This window comes from Leucoraja erinacea, unplaced genomic scaffold (genome assembly GCF_028641065.1).
Source record: "Leucoraja erinacea ecotype New England unplaced genomic scaffold, Leri_hhj_1 Leri_69S, whole genome shotgun sequence".
NCBI classification, from domain to species: domain Eukaryota; kingdom Metazoa; phylum Chordata; class Chondrichthyes; order Rajiformes; family Rajidae; genus Leucoraja; species Leucoraja erinaceus.
The window spans coordinates 199,662-215,657 of NW_026576619.1; the positions used below are offsets into that span (position 1 = coordinate 199,662).

The 15,996-nt window shown below is 52.8% G+C and overlaps 2 protein-coding genes across 6 annotated transcripts in view; one reads left to right on the forward strand and one right to left on the reverse strand.

Moving 5' to 3' along the window:
- Positions 1–11,734, forward strand: part of LOC129694525 (semaphorin-7A-like) — a 15,061-nt gene extending 3,327 nt beyond the window's left edge. Inside the window, exons 4-14 of the mRNA XM_055631246.1 lie at positions 1–76; positions 178–289; positions 1,404–1,511; positions 2,402–2,541; positions 3,392–3,573; positions 4,479–4,590; positions 5,416–5,605; positions 7,117–7,232; positions 7,992–8,164; positions 9,741–9,790; positions 11,187–11,734. The exon at positions 1–76 is cut by the window's left edge and continues 23 nt beyond it. Coding sequence (XP_055487221.1) covers positions 1–76; positions 178–289; positions 1,404–1,511; positions 2,402–2,541; positions 3,392–3,573; positions 4,479–4,590; positions 5,416–5,605; positions 7,117–7,232; positions 7,992–8,164; positions 9,741–9,790; positions 11,187–11,527 — 1,600 coding nt within the window. The 3' untranslated portion in view covers positions 11,528–11,734. The remainder of the gene's footprint in view (positions 77–177; positions 290–1,403; positions 1,512–2,401; positions 2,542–3,391; positions 3,574–4,478; positions 4,591–5,415; positions 5,606–7,116; positions 7,233–7,991; positions 8,165–9,740; positions 9,791–11,186) is intronic.
- Positions 1–15,971, reverse strand: part of LOC129694523 (semaphorin-4B-like) — a 37,231-nt gene extending 21,260 nt beyond the window's left edge. For 4 of the 5 annotated variants that reach the window (XM_055631243.1, XM_055631244.1, XM_055631242.1 and 1 more), the window contains exons 1-2: positions 15,638–15,971; positions 8,240–8,323 (exon numbers count right to left, since the gene is read on the reverse strand). The gene's annotated coding sequence lies outside the window, so the exon portion shown is untranslated. Of the gene's footprint in view, positions 1–8,239; positions 8,324–15,603 lie in introns of all 5 variants that reach the window. The other variant, XM_055631240.1, reaches the window with a different exon arrangement.
- Between the last annotated feature and the right edge of the window lie 25 nt (positions 15,972–15,996).

The window sequence follows — 15,996 nt, forward strand, 5'->3', positions numbered from 1 at the left end:
AGTGATTGAGAGATTCAACAGGAGCACCATCATGGTGTGTGGCACCCACGCTGGATCGCCCAAGTGCTGGTTTTTGGTAAGTCACCGGTACTTGGATCTCCCCCAGCCCCTGTAGCCGTCCGTCTGTCTGCCTGTCTGTCTGTCTGTCAGCTGCCTCTCTCCCCCTCTGTGTTTCAGGCTGTCAATGGAACGCAGCTGGCACGGGACCATGAGGGGCGCGAGCTGGTAAAGGATGGCAGGGAAATCTCACCTTCAACTCCAATCCAACGGCCCGTCACCATCACTGTCGGTAAGTGTGGAAACAACCTGGGGGGGGGGGGGAGGTGCATTCACCCCAACTATTTCCCTCATGATACATAAGATCACCCCTCATCCTTCTTCACACCAAGGAATAAACTGCCCAAGGTCTCCCTGTAGCTCAGGCCCTCAAGTCCTGGCAACATCCTTGTACATCTTCTCTGCACCCTGACATTTGTCCTGTAACAGGCAGAGCAAAACTGAACACAATACTCCAAATGTGGCCTCACCAACGTCGTGTAAAACTGCAACATAACATCCCAACTTCTTGACTCAATTCTCTGACTGATGAAGGACTTCTTTAAACATTTTCCCTCTCACTATAAAGCTATGCTTTCCAGTATTTGGTTTTTCCATTCCATCCATGCCTCATAAATGTACATACTTCTCATCATGAACCTAGAGAGCAACACATTCTCCCCAAGGTGGTGAATCTGTGGAACTCATTGCCGTCGACGGCTTTGAAGGCCAAAGCATTTGGCATTTTAAGGTGGGGATTGATAAGGTTGAATAGGAAGGGCGTCAAAGGCTATGGGAAGAAGGGGTTGAGAGGGTAAAATAGATCAGCCATGATTGAATGGCGGAGTAGACTCGATGGGCTGAATGGCCTAATTCTGCTTTTATGTTTTATGGTCCAAGTCCCAGAGAACAGATTGTTTTCGACGAATGATATACATCAGTAAAGATCTCTCTGCATCTGACATAGGGATCCCATTCCTCAATGATTAGTACGGGACTCAGGGGATTTGGGGAGAAGCCAGGAGCATGGGGTTGAGAGGTAAAGCATTGAATGGCAGGGTAGATTCGATGGGCCAAATGGTCTAATTCACCTCCTATAACATGAACTTTTATCTTTTCGGGGGCGGCACTGGTAGTTGCTGCCTCACAGCGCCAGAGAACCGGGTTTGATCCTGGCTATGGGTGCTGTCTGTATGTAGTCTGTACATTTTCCCTAGTGCTCCGGTTCACTCCCACACTCCAAAGATGTACAGGTTTGTAGGTTAATTTGGCTTGGGTAAAAATAGTAAATTGTCCATAGTGTGTAGGATATTGCTGGTGGCACAGACCCGGCGGGGTGTATCTCTAAACTCTCCTGTTGTCTGCAGATGAAGCTGTGTACTCTGCCATTCCCAGCAGCAGCCAGAGCAGCGGTTCCATTGAGCTGAGCTACGGGAGGCCAAAGCGCCTGAAGACCGGGGACAGGTGGATGCAGAGTAAGTTGCACTCGAGCGCCCAGACAGAACGAGACACCACATCGCCAGGAAGGTGCACCAGCACCGGGCCCAGTGGAGACACGCTCCATGAGACGAGCACCGCACACAGCCGCCTCCCACCCTCACACCCCGCCACCTGCTCTGGCTCTCTTGCCGATGCAAGGATGCCAATTTTCACAACAAAGTGCTGGAATCAGTGGGTCAGGCAACATCTGTGGAGAACATGGATGGGTGACGTTTCATATCAGAACCCCCTTTCAGAACTGTTCATGCTTGAACATAGACCCAATCAATTTCTTCATACTAAAGAATGGTCCTGACTCAAAACGTCACCTATACATGTTCCCCAGAGATACTGCATGACTCACTGAGTTACTCCACCACTTTGTGTCCATTTTCTCCAGAGTTGCTGCCCGACCCACTGGGTTATTCCGGCACTTTGTGTCAGCCAGCACCTGCAGTATTACATGTTCAGTCATGTTGATGTGTAATGAGCCAGAATCAGAGTCTGGCCTCAGATAGACATAAAAAGCTGGAGTAACTCAGCGGGACAGGCAGCGTCTCTGGAGAGAAAGAATGGGTGATGTTTTGGGCCAAGACCCTTCTTCAGACTGGTTAGGGATAAGGGAAACAAGAGATATAGACAATGAGAGATGTAGAGAGATAAAGAACAACGAATGATATGTAAAAAAGTAACGATGATAAAGGAAAGAGCCCATTGTTGGTGAAAAGGGGAAGCTGGTGCAACTTGGGTGGGGGAGGGATAGAGGGAGAGGGAATGACGAGGCTAACTGAAGGTAGAGAAGTCTGGGCTGTAAAGGGCCTGGCCTGACAGCTACATGTACCTGTGTACGGCAGGCCTGACTGCTACCTGTTTCCATGTACCTCAGGCCCGACCTTCGTGGGAGCTGCTTGGATGCAGATGAAGGACAGCAGCAAAGATGAAGTTTACTTCTTCTTCAGGGAGAGCAACGAGAGCAGTGCGTTAGATGGAGAACCCTACCGGGCCTACATCGGACGTGTGTGTAAGGTAAGGTGCACCCCTGCCAGTCCCTCGCATAGACACAGACCCTTCAGCCCAAATCACTCATGATGCCCCATCTACACGTCCCATTTACCTGTGTTTGGCTCTCATCCCTCTAAACCTTCCCTACAATGTATGTGTTAAATGTTGTTTATAGTACCTGCCTCAGTACCTCCTCTAGCAGCTTGTTGCATTTACGCACCACCCACTGGGTTCAGCTTTTCCCTCTCACTTCAAACCTATATCTTCTATTTCTTGATTCCTCTACTCTGGGTACAAGACTGCATCTATTACCCCATTTATTCCCCTCATGGCTTTAAACTTCTCTATAAAATAACCCCATCCTGCTGTGCTCCATGGAATATAGTCCCAGCCTCCCCAACCACTCCCTGTAGCACAGGCCCTCGAGTCATAAATCTTCGCTGTTGGAGACATCGTTCCTGTAGCAGGTTGGCAAAAAGTGAACACAACACTCCTAGAAGTGGGTTTGTAGTTAATTGCCGTTTTGTAAATCGACCCTGGATTTAAATAGATCGAAGTAGATGAGAAAGTGGGATAGCATAGAGCGTGTGTGTGTGGTCGGTGGACTCGGTGTGCTGAAGGGCCTGTTTCCACGCCGTATAACTATAACTAGTGTGTGGGCAGTCGATGGTCGGCATGGACGGTGGGCTGAAGGGCCTGTTTCCACGCTGTATAACTATAACTAGTGTGTGGTCAGTCGATGGTCGGCATGGACACGGTGGGCTGAAGGGCCTGTTTCCACGCTGGCTCTTTCACTTTTGGAAGGAGATGCCTTGCGTCGCCACACTGCCAAGTTACTGAGCATAACTAGTGACCCTGCACTGGGCTTCCACAGGTCGACGAGGGAGTGCTGAAGGCTGCCACTCAGGAGCCATTCTCAACCTTCCTGAAGGCACGAATGATCTGTGGTTTCCCAGCTGAATCGCGGCTCTTCAATAAGATCGAGGATGCATTCCTGCTCTCCGTGGAGGATGATCCCAGGAGCAGCGTGGTGTACGGAATCTTCTCCAGCTTGTGGTGAGTGGAGGGGTAAGCTGCAGGGGACTGTGTGCACTTGCACAACAATCTCTGCACCATCACATGACTAATGATTATTGTATTATTGATCATTGTATCTGGGTGGTATTGTATTAATGAGCCTGTAAAGCTGCAGCAAGTACAAGCTTCATTGTTCCATTGTCCTTGCAAAAGACAAGGAACTGCAGGTGCTTGTTTGAAGAAACAAAACATCACCTATCCATGTTCTCCATAGATGCTGCCTGACCCGCTGAGTTACTCCAGCCCTCTGTGAAACGTCACCTATCCATGTTCTCCACAGATGCTGCCTGACCCGCTGAGTTACTCCAGCACTCTGTGAAACGTCACCTATCCATGTTCTCCATAGATGCTGCCTGACCCACTGAGTTACTCCAGCACTCTGTGAAACGTCACCTATCCATGTTTTCCAGAGATGCTGCCTGACCCGCTGAGTTACTCCAGCACTCTGTGAAACGTCACATATCCATGTTCTCCACAGATGCTGCCTGACCCGCTGAGTTACTCCAGCACTCTGTGAAACGTCACCTATCCATGTTCTCCACAGATGCTGCCTGACCCGCTGAGTTACTCCAGCACTCTGTCTTTAGCTGGCAGTTGAATGTTGTAAACTCCTCTCCAGGTTTTGTGAGTTACCGGCCAATGTATGGTCTGCTTGATTGTATTTTCTGGCTGCGTGTGTCTGTGTGTGTGTGTGTGTGTGTGTGTGTGTGTGTGTCCCGCCCGTGTCTCCAGGCGCAGTCACCTTCAATGTCCATCCCTGGCCACAACGTCACAAGCCCCTGGCAAAGCGGGAAGGGAAGGATGTGCCTCCCGTTACAAACAGTAAACCAGGCACCGGAGTCAAGGTGGTCATGGAACTGACTCTGTGATCTTCCTCCATGCAGGAATTCCACCGCTGTCTGTGCCTATTCCCAAGCCGACATAGAACGGGCGTTCCGGAACTCCAGGCTGAAGGGTTTAACTGCCAACGTGATCGGGAGCCATCGGCCAGGAATGGTACGGTCCTGTTTTGTAAACAGTTCAGCAGTCTTGCTCACTCTTAGTTTAAAGCAACAATCTTGCTCAACAAGGAGCTCGAGGACAAGAGTGCACTGGTCTTATTGTCACATGTACCAAGATTATACATGGTTGTAATTCAGCCGTCCACATTGTACAGATACAGGATAAAGGGAATATCCTTTGGTGCAAGATAAATTCTAGTAAAGTCCATTTAAAGATAGTCCAAGGGTCTCCAATGAGGTAGCTGGGAGGTCAGGGCCACTCTCTAGTTGGTGGGAAGACAGTTCAGTTGCCTGATAACAGCCGGGAAGAAACTGTCCCTGAAACTGGAGGTGAGGGGAGAAGAGGGAGTGTCCGGGGGGGTGAGACTGTCCTTGATGATGATGCTGGCCTTGCCGAGGCAGCGTGAAGTGTAGATAGAGTCGATGGAAGGGAGGTTAGTCTGTGTGATGGTCTGGGCTGCGTCCACAATTCTCAGCAATTTCTTGTGGTCTTGGATCCTGCGATGCATCCTGATAAAATGCTTTCTGTGAAAGCATCTGTAGAGGTTGGTGGAAGTTGTTGAGGGCATGCCAAACTTCCTAAACCTTTTACAGTTGGTGTACTTTCTTGGCCATTGACCTAGGCAAGAATTGGGCGAGGTTTCACCAGGATGCCAACAGTGGCGGCCGGGGAAAGCATCTATCTGTCTCCCTCTCCCCTTCTCTCTACTGCTCACGTATACACAGACACGTACGCACATATGTACAAACACACATGCATGCCAATACACACGTTTATACTTACATGTACTGCGATGGCTAAATGATTTCTCTTTCACAGTGTGTCAAAGGAAACGTGCCCAGAAACGTTCTGACAAATATCAGGAACTTCCCAGAGATCGAGGACCCGATCTATCCCATCAAAAGGCACCCCCTCTACGTGATGAAGCATAACAACTATACCAGGGTGACGGCTGACAGAGTGAGGGGGGCCAACCAGCAACTCTACCACGTCCTGTTCCTTGGCACAGGTACTATACGGTCAAAGATGCAACGCCGCTCTATAGGGCTCTGGGCAGGCTGCAGTATTGCGGGCACTTCTGGCCACCCAATTACAGAAAGGATGTGGAGGCTTTGTAGAGGGTTTACCACAATGTTGCCTGAATTAGTGCTCCAGTTACAAGAGTGTTTACCACAATGCTGCCTGGATTACATGGTTGCAGCCGCAGGGAGAGGATGGGGAGGGTGGGGAGGGTGGAGAGGGTGGAGAGAGGGTGGGGGAGGGGTGAGAGGCTGGAGAGGGTGGGGAGGGTGGGGGAGGGTGGGGAGGGTGGGAGAGGGTGGGGAGAGGGTGGGGAGGGGAGGGGAGAGGGGGGAGAGAGGGTGGAGAGAGGGTGGAGAGGGTGGGGAGGGTGGGGGGGTGGGGGGGGGGGAGGGTGGGGGAGGGTGGAGAGGGTGGAGAGGGTGGGGAGGGGGGGGGGGTGGAGGAGGGCGAGAGGGCGGGGGGGGGGGGGGGAGGGCTGGGAGAGAGGGCGGGGGGAGGGTGGAGAGAGGGGGGGAGAGGGTGGGGAGAGGGGTGGAGAGAGAGGGGGGGGGGGGGAGGGTGTAGAGGGGATGAGGATTACAGGGGCAGGGAGAGGGTGGGAGAGAGGGTGGGGAGAGGGTGGGGAGAGGGTGGAGAGGGAGGGTGGAGGGGTGGAGAGGGTGGGGGAGAGTGGGGGGGAGGTGTAGAAGGGGTTTACCACAATGCTGCCTGGATTACAGGGTTCCATCTACAGGGAGAGGATAGACAGACTTGCATTGTTTTCCCGGGAACATCAGAGGTTGAGAGGAGACTGGATTTTGTATGGAAGTGGGCCCTTCAGTCCACTGTCCATGCCACATCGATCCCCCGTTCACACTAGTTCTATGCTAGCCCACTTTCACATCCACTTAGGTTTCAGGAAGCCAGCATGTAGGTGGGGGCAGCAGACCGCAGGGAATCCCTGCAAGAACCATACAAGAGTAGGAACATTTCACTACAGTTACACAGGGCCTCAGTGGGAGCACAGCTGGAGTACTGTGTACAGGTCTGGTCTCCCTGCCATAGAAATGATGTAGGGGGTGGCACAGTGGGGCAGCAGGTAGAACCGCTGCTTCATAGAACCACAGTCACAGGTTCAATCCTGACCTCTGCTGCTGTCTGCGTGTGTGGAGTTTGCATGTTCTCCCCGTGACTATGTGGGTATCCTCCAGGTACTCCGGTTTCCTCCCACATCCCAGACATGCAGGGTTATTGGCCCTCTGTAAATTCTCCCTAGTGTGTGAGAAAATGGGATAACACAGAACTAGTGTGAACGGGTGATCGATGGTTGACGCAGACTCGGTGGATCGATGGTTGGCGCGGACTCTGTTTCCATGCTGTATCTTTGTATCAACAGCTCATGGATATTGGAGGAAGGAAGGAATGTGGGGACAGGGCGTTGTGGGGTGAGGGAGCAGTGGGGTGAGGGAGCAGTGGCTGGGGCAAGTGTCGGTTCTGATTCCGCATTCTCTCTTGCAGGAAACGGGAAGATCCACAAGGTTCTTCACTACAACGGGAAGTCCTTCATCATTTCCGAGCTCAGCCCCTTTAAATCCCAAGCTCCCGTTTCCACCATCATGCTGGATTCCAGCACGGTAACGTGGGATTAGAGGGGAGGGGGACAGAGGGAGGGGAGCTGAGGAGGGTAGGGGGCACCGAAAGGGGGGCAAAACAAAAGTGGTGGGGATGCTGAGGGGCTGCTGTGGAGGGGAACGGGGGGGGAGGGGAAGCTGAGGTTAGAGGGAGATGGAATTGAGGAGATGGGGAGTGATGGGAAGGGAGGGGGGGGAATCTGAGTGGAGAGGGAGGGGGGGGGGGGGGTGTCAAGCCATTGATGATGTGAGTGAGGGTTACGGGGTTAGGTGCAGCCTCCCCCCTCCAGCCCCAGTGGCCTTGCAGCCGTGCGTATCACCTGAGCTTGCTGCAAATCTCTGTTATCTGTGGCAATTAATTCCAGATTCGCCACCCTCTGACCAGAGAAATTCCTCCTCATCTCCTTTCTAAATGGACGTCCTTTTGTTTTGAGCCTGTGCCCTCTGGTCAAAGACACTCCCATCTAAACGTCACCTGCCTATTGTTTGCTGCCTGACCCAGAGTTGTTCCAGCACTTTGAGTTATGTTCGACAGGCTCTGCATTAAAACACACACCTCCAGGTTCAGGGACGGTTTCTTCCCAGCTGTTATCAGGCAACTGAACCGTCAGCAACTAGAGAGTGGTCTTGACCTCCCATCAACCTCATTGTAGACCCTTGGACTATCTTTCGGAACGGGCGCTCCCACTAATGCCCCAGACACACAAAGACACGCGTGTGGAGTTGACGGTGTGCTAACGGTAACACTCTGCTTCCTTGCAGGGCCACCTGTTTGTGGCAACGCCGATGGAGGCCGCCCGCCTATCACTGGCCGGCTGTGCTGAGTATGGCCACACCTGCCCGCAGTGTGTGGCTGCCCGAGACCCCTACTGTGGCTGGGACAGAGCTACACACAAGTGTGTGGCCCTCCCCCAGACCCTCAACACTACCGACAGGTAAGTCCCGACATCCACATACACACCTGGTCTACCCACTCCTCCCCTCCCCTCCCCTGGCCTCCCCTCTCTCACCTGCTCATCTCTCTGCCCAGGCGCCTCATTTCCCGCTGCTCCTGCGACGTCCACCATGGTCTTCCCTCACCTGGCGGATCGACCCTGGACACATGAAGCAACATCACTCAGTGTTAGGCTGAGAGATTGGCCCAATGCACAAGAGCACAAACATCAGAGTCAGCATGGAGTGATGGGCCGAAGGGCCTGTACAACCCTTTATAGAGGCTGAGAAAGGTCCAAGTAATTAGACCCAAGAATGATGGTGGTCCGTGCACTGGGAGTGTGTAATGGGACAGTGTGGAGGGAGCTTCACTCTGTGTCTGAGCCTTTTTACAAAGTGTTTTTATTCAAAACAAACAAAAATACCGTTACTACTCTGTGACAAGATGAAAGATTGCCTATATTGGCAGATTACAAACTAAACAGTTATCAAACTAAAATATCACCAACTTTGTCAACAATACACTTGACACCCGCGGCGACCAGAATTCACGGAAAGCCTCAAATCCCCGTGGACACCCCGTGTTCCCTCACCAGGGACACGTAGGCACGGACATAGGCCCGTAATTGGGGCAGGCAGCCGACTCTGATGTGACCATTGACTGCCCGCTGCCTGGAACCGTGAATGGCCATCTTGGCCAAGCCCAGGAGCAGACCGACCCCCCCCATGACACCCAGGTCTCGCTGCATCTCCCCCTTTCCCAATCGGCCACCATTTAGATAATAGTCTGCTTTCCCGTTTTTGCCACCAAAATGGATAACCTCACATTTATCCACATTATACTGCATCTGCCAAACATTTGCCCACTCACCCAGCCTATCCAAGTCACCTTGCAGTCTCCTAGCATCCTCCTCACAGCTAACACTGCCCCCCCAGCTTAATGTCATCCGCAAACTTGGAGATATTGCCTTCAATTCCCTCATCCAGATCATTAATATATATTGTAAATAGCTGGGGTCCCAGTACTGAGCCTTGGGGTACCCCACTAGTCACTGCCTGCCATTGTGAAAAGGACCCGTTTACTCCTACTCTTTGCTTCCTGTTTGCCAGCCAGTTCTCTATCCACATCAATACTGAACCCCCAATGCCTTGTGCTTTAAGTTTGTATACTAATCTGTTATGTGGGACCTTGTCGAAAGCCTTCTGGAAGTCCAGATACACCACATCCACTGGTTCTCCCCTATCCACGCTACTAGTTACATCCTCGAAAAATTCTATAAGATTCGTCAGACATGATTTACCTTTCGTAAATCCATGCTTACTTTGTCCAATGATTTCACCACTTTCCAAATGTGCTGCTATCCCATCTTTAATAACTGACTCCAGCTGGAAATCATTGTTGGCTGTGGAAGAGGTGACAAAGAAGGGATATGTACAGGACAACTAGGATGGGGAGAGGTAATGTACAGAGGGACAATAATATTGATTTGGCTGAGTTGGAAGCTGCCAGTGAAATGTGAGGAGGGAGGGAGGTGATTGTTGAAGTTGTTTCATCTCTGTGTTGTGCTTTCCCCACAGTGACATCCTGCAGAATGTTGAGCAGTTCAACGTCTCCATTTGTGACTCAGGTAACGGTCCTCTGTCTGTCTGTCAGCCACACCACCCCGCCACACCCTCTGGGTGGGTCACCGCAACAGGCAGCTCTGAGAGTCACAGTCACACAGCCCCACCCACCCATGCTGATCACCATGTCCCATCTACACTGCCCGTGTTTGGCCCACATCCTTCTAAACCTCTCCTATCCACCATGACTTGCTAACGTGTCAGCCAATGCCTCTTGGTGTCGAGCTGTTCTGTCCCTGACCCCCGCTGTCCGTGCCCAGAGAGTGCTTGCTTCGTATTGTGGGCACGATATTCGGTCATTTCGATGTGGAGAGGATGTTTCCAGTGGTGGAAGAGTCCAAGACTAGAGGGCCCAACCTCAGAATAAAATAACGTACCTTTAGAATGGAGATGAGGAGGAATTTCTTTAACTTGAGGGTGGTGAATCTGTGGAATTCATTGCCACTGACAGCGGTGGAGACCAAATCATTGGGTATTTTTAAAGCAGAGATTGACTGGTTCTTTATTAGTTAAGACGTCAAAGGTTCTGGGGAGAACACAGGAGAATGGGGTTGAAAGGGCCAGATATATCAGCCATGATTGAATGCCAGAGTAGATTCGGTGGGCAAAATCTTGATTCTTGGTGTCTTGGTCCTCCAAAATATTCCAAATGGAATTTTAACTGGAGGTGGTGAAGGGTGGGCTTAAGCCAGAAAGGGTTATTGGGAAGAAAGAGCTACTTTAAATTTATTTGCATTTGGTTGGGTAACTATAGTTGGGTGGAGATTATTCCATGCTTTAATTGTGCGGGGGGAAGAACAAATTGCTGTACACATCTGTCTTTGTAGCTGGGATCACAAATTGGATCGAATGCCCTCGTCTGCTCCTAATTGGTTTGGGTTTGGTGTAGGTCTTGTAGTCCATGTCGAGCTGACCATTTAACATTTTGTAAAAACAGGTCAAACGGTGAGCTTCACATCTGTCTTGGAGAGGATTCCACCCCAGAGAATTCAGAAGTTTGGTAACACTCGCTTCTCTCTCATAGGCGTTAGTAACAAATCGAGCTGCCTGTCTTTTTCTATTTCTTAAATACGACCTATTTCTTAAATATTTCTGCTGCTAGAACTTATGAACATGAATTATTCTTCGCCACCCCCAATATACATAGGCTAAGGCAGAGATCTATAGATTATTGATTATTGAGTGACAAAGGTTATGGACAAGTGAAAGAGAGGTGGGTGGGGGAAGAGGAAAGTGAGGTGGGTGGGGGATTACTTGGGAATGGACAATTGAATGTCCACAGTGTTGGGTTGTTAGATGCCGTGGATCGTGAAGGGCAGTTTGTGTGCGAGTTGCCGTGCACCACAAGGGGCATTTTGTGGGTTGGGGAGATCCCATCGTCTGTCTGTCCTTGCTCTACAGATGACGTGCTGAGTGGTGAGGAGGTGACGGAGCTGATGGTGAGTGCCGGGGCCTACCTGTACCTGCCCTGCCCGGTCACATCCTACCATGCTGTCTACAGCTGGAAGCATGAGGAGAGGGATGGGATAGCCTGCACCGTCAAGGATGGCTCGTGCCCGCTGATGTTTGATGGGCACATGCCCGTGAGCGATGGCTACTTCACCTGCTTCGCCACGGAGGATGGGCTGGAGGAGCGAGTGGCAACATACTTTGTGCGGCTGAACTCTGGCAGCAGGCCAGGACAGGGTGGCACCACACTGGCACTGGCACTGGGCATGGCTGCTCTCTGCTCCATGCTGTAGGCCATGCCCACGGTGGAACCACCTTACACTGGATCTACACGCTCAAACATGGACACGCTGAGCCGGCGTCCCGTCCAACACGCTAAGCAGTTTGAATGTATCATCTGCAGTGTCTGCATCACCTGGTCAATAATCATCATGTTCCCCCCTCTCCCCTGCATGGACTCCGACAGCACTGTCCCAGCCACAGCCCACTGCTCCACACCCCCCACTGCTCCACACCCCCCCCAACGACACCGCACTGTCCCAGCCACAGCTCCACACACACCCCCCCTGCTCCCCCCCCCCCCCCCCATGACACTGCACTGTCCCAGCCACAGCTGCACACACCCCCCCCTCCCCCTCTGCTTGCACTGTCCCAGCCACTGCTCCACACACACCCCTCTACACTGTCCCAGCTCACCTCCACATACCCACCTCCCTCCTGCCGGACACCGCTGTCCCAGCCACAGCCCACTGCGTCTACACCCTCCCTCTAATGGCCTCCAGCACTCCCCACCTACCCCATTGCTTCCACTTCCACCCTCACTGCTTCAACACTCCCTCACCTCCAGCCCCTCCACGCTGAGGTGGCCAGCCTGGGCTCAGTGCCACAGACCCGGGTTCCATCCTGACCTCAGTTGCTATCTGTGTGCGTGTGTGTGAAGTTTCTACATTCTACCTGTTGACTGTGTGGGTTTGCTCCAGGTGCTCCGGTTTCCTCCCACATCCCAAAGATGTGCAGGCTTGTGGGTTAATTGGCCCACTGTAAATTGCTCCCTAGTGTGTAGGGAGTGAGATAACGAGTGTGATCGGGTGATTGATGGTCAGCGTGGACTCGATGAGCCGAGGGTCCTGTGTCTACGCTGGATCAGTTCACTTTCTGCCCGACTGTGGAGGCTCTCTCTGCTGCAGCGACCCTGATTCCCGCATACTGTCCCAATCCCACCCGTGCAGCCCTGTTGCAGTCTGTTAGGAATTGGTCCAACACTTTCTAAACAGAGGGAACAGGATGAGGGAAATGTGAATGGAGTTATTCTGTTGGGATGGGCAGTGGTGGGTGGATGCAGTTAATGATCTGATCAGTGAGATTGGTGTACCCACAAACTGGTTTGACTACAGGATAGAACAGTGCATGATTGCCCCCCCCCCCCCCCCCCCCCCCCCCCCCCCCCCCCTCAGCAGGGAACCGCATCAAGTTGGAACATTTAGAAGGAATTGAGTAAAACAATGTAAAAATAAACACAATAAGCCAAGGCCAGATACTCCTATTGTTGGAGGACAGGACATTCCCAGGAGGACATTGAGCAACTGCCAAGGAGCAGTTTGCCATGGCTGTCAACATTAATCCCATTGATCATTTTGAAGGCTGTTTAGCTAGAGGGTGGTGAATCTGTGGAACTCATTGCCATTGTCGGCGGTGGAGGCTAAGCCTCTGGGTATTTTGAAAAAGGAGATAGGTTTTTGATTATTGAGGGTGTCAAAGGTTGCGGGGAGAAGGCAGTGAAATAGGGCTGAGAGAGAAAAATAGATCAGACTTGATGGGCCAAATATCGTAATTCTGCTCCAATTGTTTAGTTAAGTTTAATGATACAGCATGGAAAAAGCCTCATGGGCCCACACTAAGGACATCTTGCAATTTTACTCAAGCAGATTAACCTAAAACCTGTACGTCTTTGCAATGTGGGAGGAAACTGGAGCACCTGGAGAAAATCCACATGGTCATGGGGAGAACGTGCAAACTCCATACAGACAGCACCCGTAGTCGGGTTTGAAGCTGGGTCTCTGGTGCTGTGAGGCAGCAACTCTACCGCTGCGCCACCGTGCCGCATTATGTCTTATGGCCCATCAGAAGGCAGGAAGGACACACACGCACACTAATCCAGGAAGCTGCATTTACAGCTTAGTTTAAAGAGACAGACCTACACAATCCACACGTCAGACAGAATGGGGGAGAGACCAGGGTTGTAGTCACACCGCACTCACATAGGCTGCTCCATACATGTCGAGCACGGGCCGGTGTCCACACAGGAACTACATGGGGCACAGGAACATTGCATTAAGGGGATTGAGCTGAGATAACAGCCCAGGGCAGGGCAGCACCAGCCTGAGAGTGCACGGACCATCGCCCGCCTCCAATACCACTTCTGCTCGCTGTCCACAACCCAGTGTGAAATGTTTACCGACAGGCTAATGCTTCAAGCAGCAACATTGCCTTTTACCTAAATTGTCTATGAATGTACAGACCGTGGCATTTCAACTGTGTTTCCCATTTAAGATGCTTTGCATTGTAAAACATTATACTGCAGCATTTTCAAATAGCTTTGCTTTAACTTTATGTCTAATTGCATCATTGGGGATCAGAATATCTGAACAAACCTAAACAAACATTTAAATAAACAGTTGTGTTAACACATCTGAGTATAAGTGTATCATCTGTGTCTCAGTGCCAATTTCATATTTCACATTTCCTTCCCCAAGACTGGCAGCTTTAAATGGGACATAGATCATTCTGTTAGACTAGTCGATGCACGTACAGAAGACCATTAATGTGTCAAAACATCCCAAGGTGCCACATTAGGGTTACAGTTTTAAGTTGCGTTAAAGTTTTAGTACAGAGTGTAAAAGTTTGTAAATGAAGTAGATTTTTAAGAAACATTTGTGCAGAGACTCAGTGCGGGGATTTCAGACTCAGCGCCCAGGCACCCTGGCATCAGGGAGGGCTGTGGTCGGGACACAGAAACCAGGGGGGAGCACAGAAGGGAAGGCAGAGCACAGTGGGTGGTAGTACAGGAACACAATGGTGGGGGGAGCAAGCATAGCGAGGGACGGCCCAACTTGGGAAGGGGGTGAGGGGAAGGCACCTTTTCTTGACTGGTAGAGTGTCAGGGGTTACCAGGAGAAGGCAGGAGAATGGGGTTTGGAGGGAGAGACAGATCAGCCATGACTGAATGGTGGAGTAGACTTGATGATTGAGTTGAGTTTATTGTCGTGTGTACTGAGGCCTATAACATGAGTGCCCAGGGTGTGGGGAGGAAACGGCAGATGGGGAAGAAGATGAGGAAGGAGATGGAGGGGTGAGTGTTGGGGAATCTCAGGTAGGGAGCCAATTGGGGGGGGGGGTGATGAGGTGAGGGGTGGGGGTGATATGTGAGGGGGGTGACGGGGTTGGGGGGGATAGGGGGGGTGATATGTGAGGGGGGATGGGGGGGGTTATATGTGAGGGGGCATGGGTGATGGATGGGGGGTGAAACATGGGGGGGGAAGATGGGTGATGTGTGGGGAGATGGGGGGTGGGTGATACGTGGGTTGGTGATACGTGGGGGGGGAGATGGGTGATGTGTATGGGGGGATGGGGGGGGTGATACGTGGGTTGGTGATACAAGGGGGGGTGATACGTGAGGGGGGATGGGGGGGTGATATGTGAGGGGGGATGGGGGGGGTGATATGTGAGGGGGGGATGGGGGGGTGATATGTGAGGGGGCATGGGTGATGGATGGGGGTGATACGTGTGGGGGGGGGAGGGGGGTGATACGTGATGGTGTACAAGGGGGGGGGGGGATGGGGGGGGTGATACGTGGGTTGGTGATACAGGGGGGGGTGATACGTGGGTTGGTGATACAAGGGGGGGGGTGATGATACGTGGGTTGGTGATACAAGGGGGGGGGGTGATACGTGGGTTGGTGATACAAGGGGGGGGGTGATACGTGGGGGGGGGGGGGGGATGGGTGATGTGTATGGGGGCGACGACCGACAGGGGGAGAGCCCAAGGGGCGGAGCCAATCGAGTGACAGGTGTTGCGGCCATGAGATCGACAGGGGGGAGGGGCCAGGTCGGGCGATTGAGGGGGGGGAGGGTCTGGGTGGAGTGAGTGACGGGAGGAGCAACCAAGGGGCGGGGCAGGGGGGTGGGTGATTGGCGCCTGGGGGGCGTGGCCGCGTGGCCAGCGCGCGTGCGTGGTAGCGCAGTGTGCCACGTGCCGGGAGCTCGGGACGACGACGGCCTCTCCCGCGCGCGCCTCCCGCCCTTTGCTCCCAACTGCCGCCCGTTCGCGCGCCCGCCCGCGCCGCAGGCCTAGTCTGCCCGCCCGCCCGCACCTCACACCGGGCCTGCCGTCCGTCCGTCCCTCACCGTCTCGTCAAACACACATTCACGAAGAGTGAGGCCGCCGCTGGAGGTTGCGCGGGGAGCGGCGACGGCGGCTTGGGCCAGCGAGGCTCAGTGGGCGCAGCGATGGCGTCAAATTGATCCTCCGACGCGGCGACGAGGTTGGACTTCATCTCCCAGTGTGCACCTCGGCCCCGCCTCATTGCGTGACTTAACCCCCGCATCCGCACTGTGATTGGCGGAAGCAACCGCCCAATCGCGATTGTACGTTGGGCGGGGTCTCGCCCGTGATTGGCCGGCGCGGGAGGTCAGGCGTCGGCGCTCGCGGTGATTGGTTCAACATGTGCTAGCGCCCCGCCCACTCTAATCTGATTGGCTGGTTC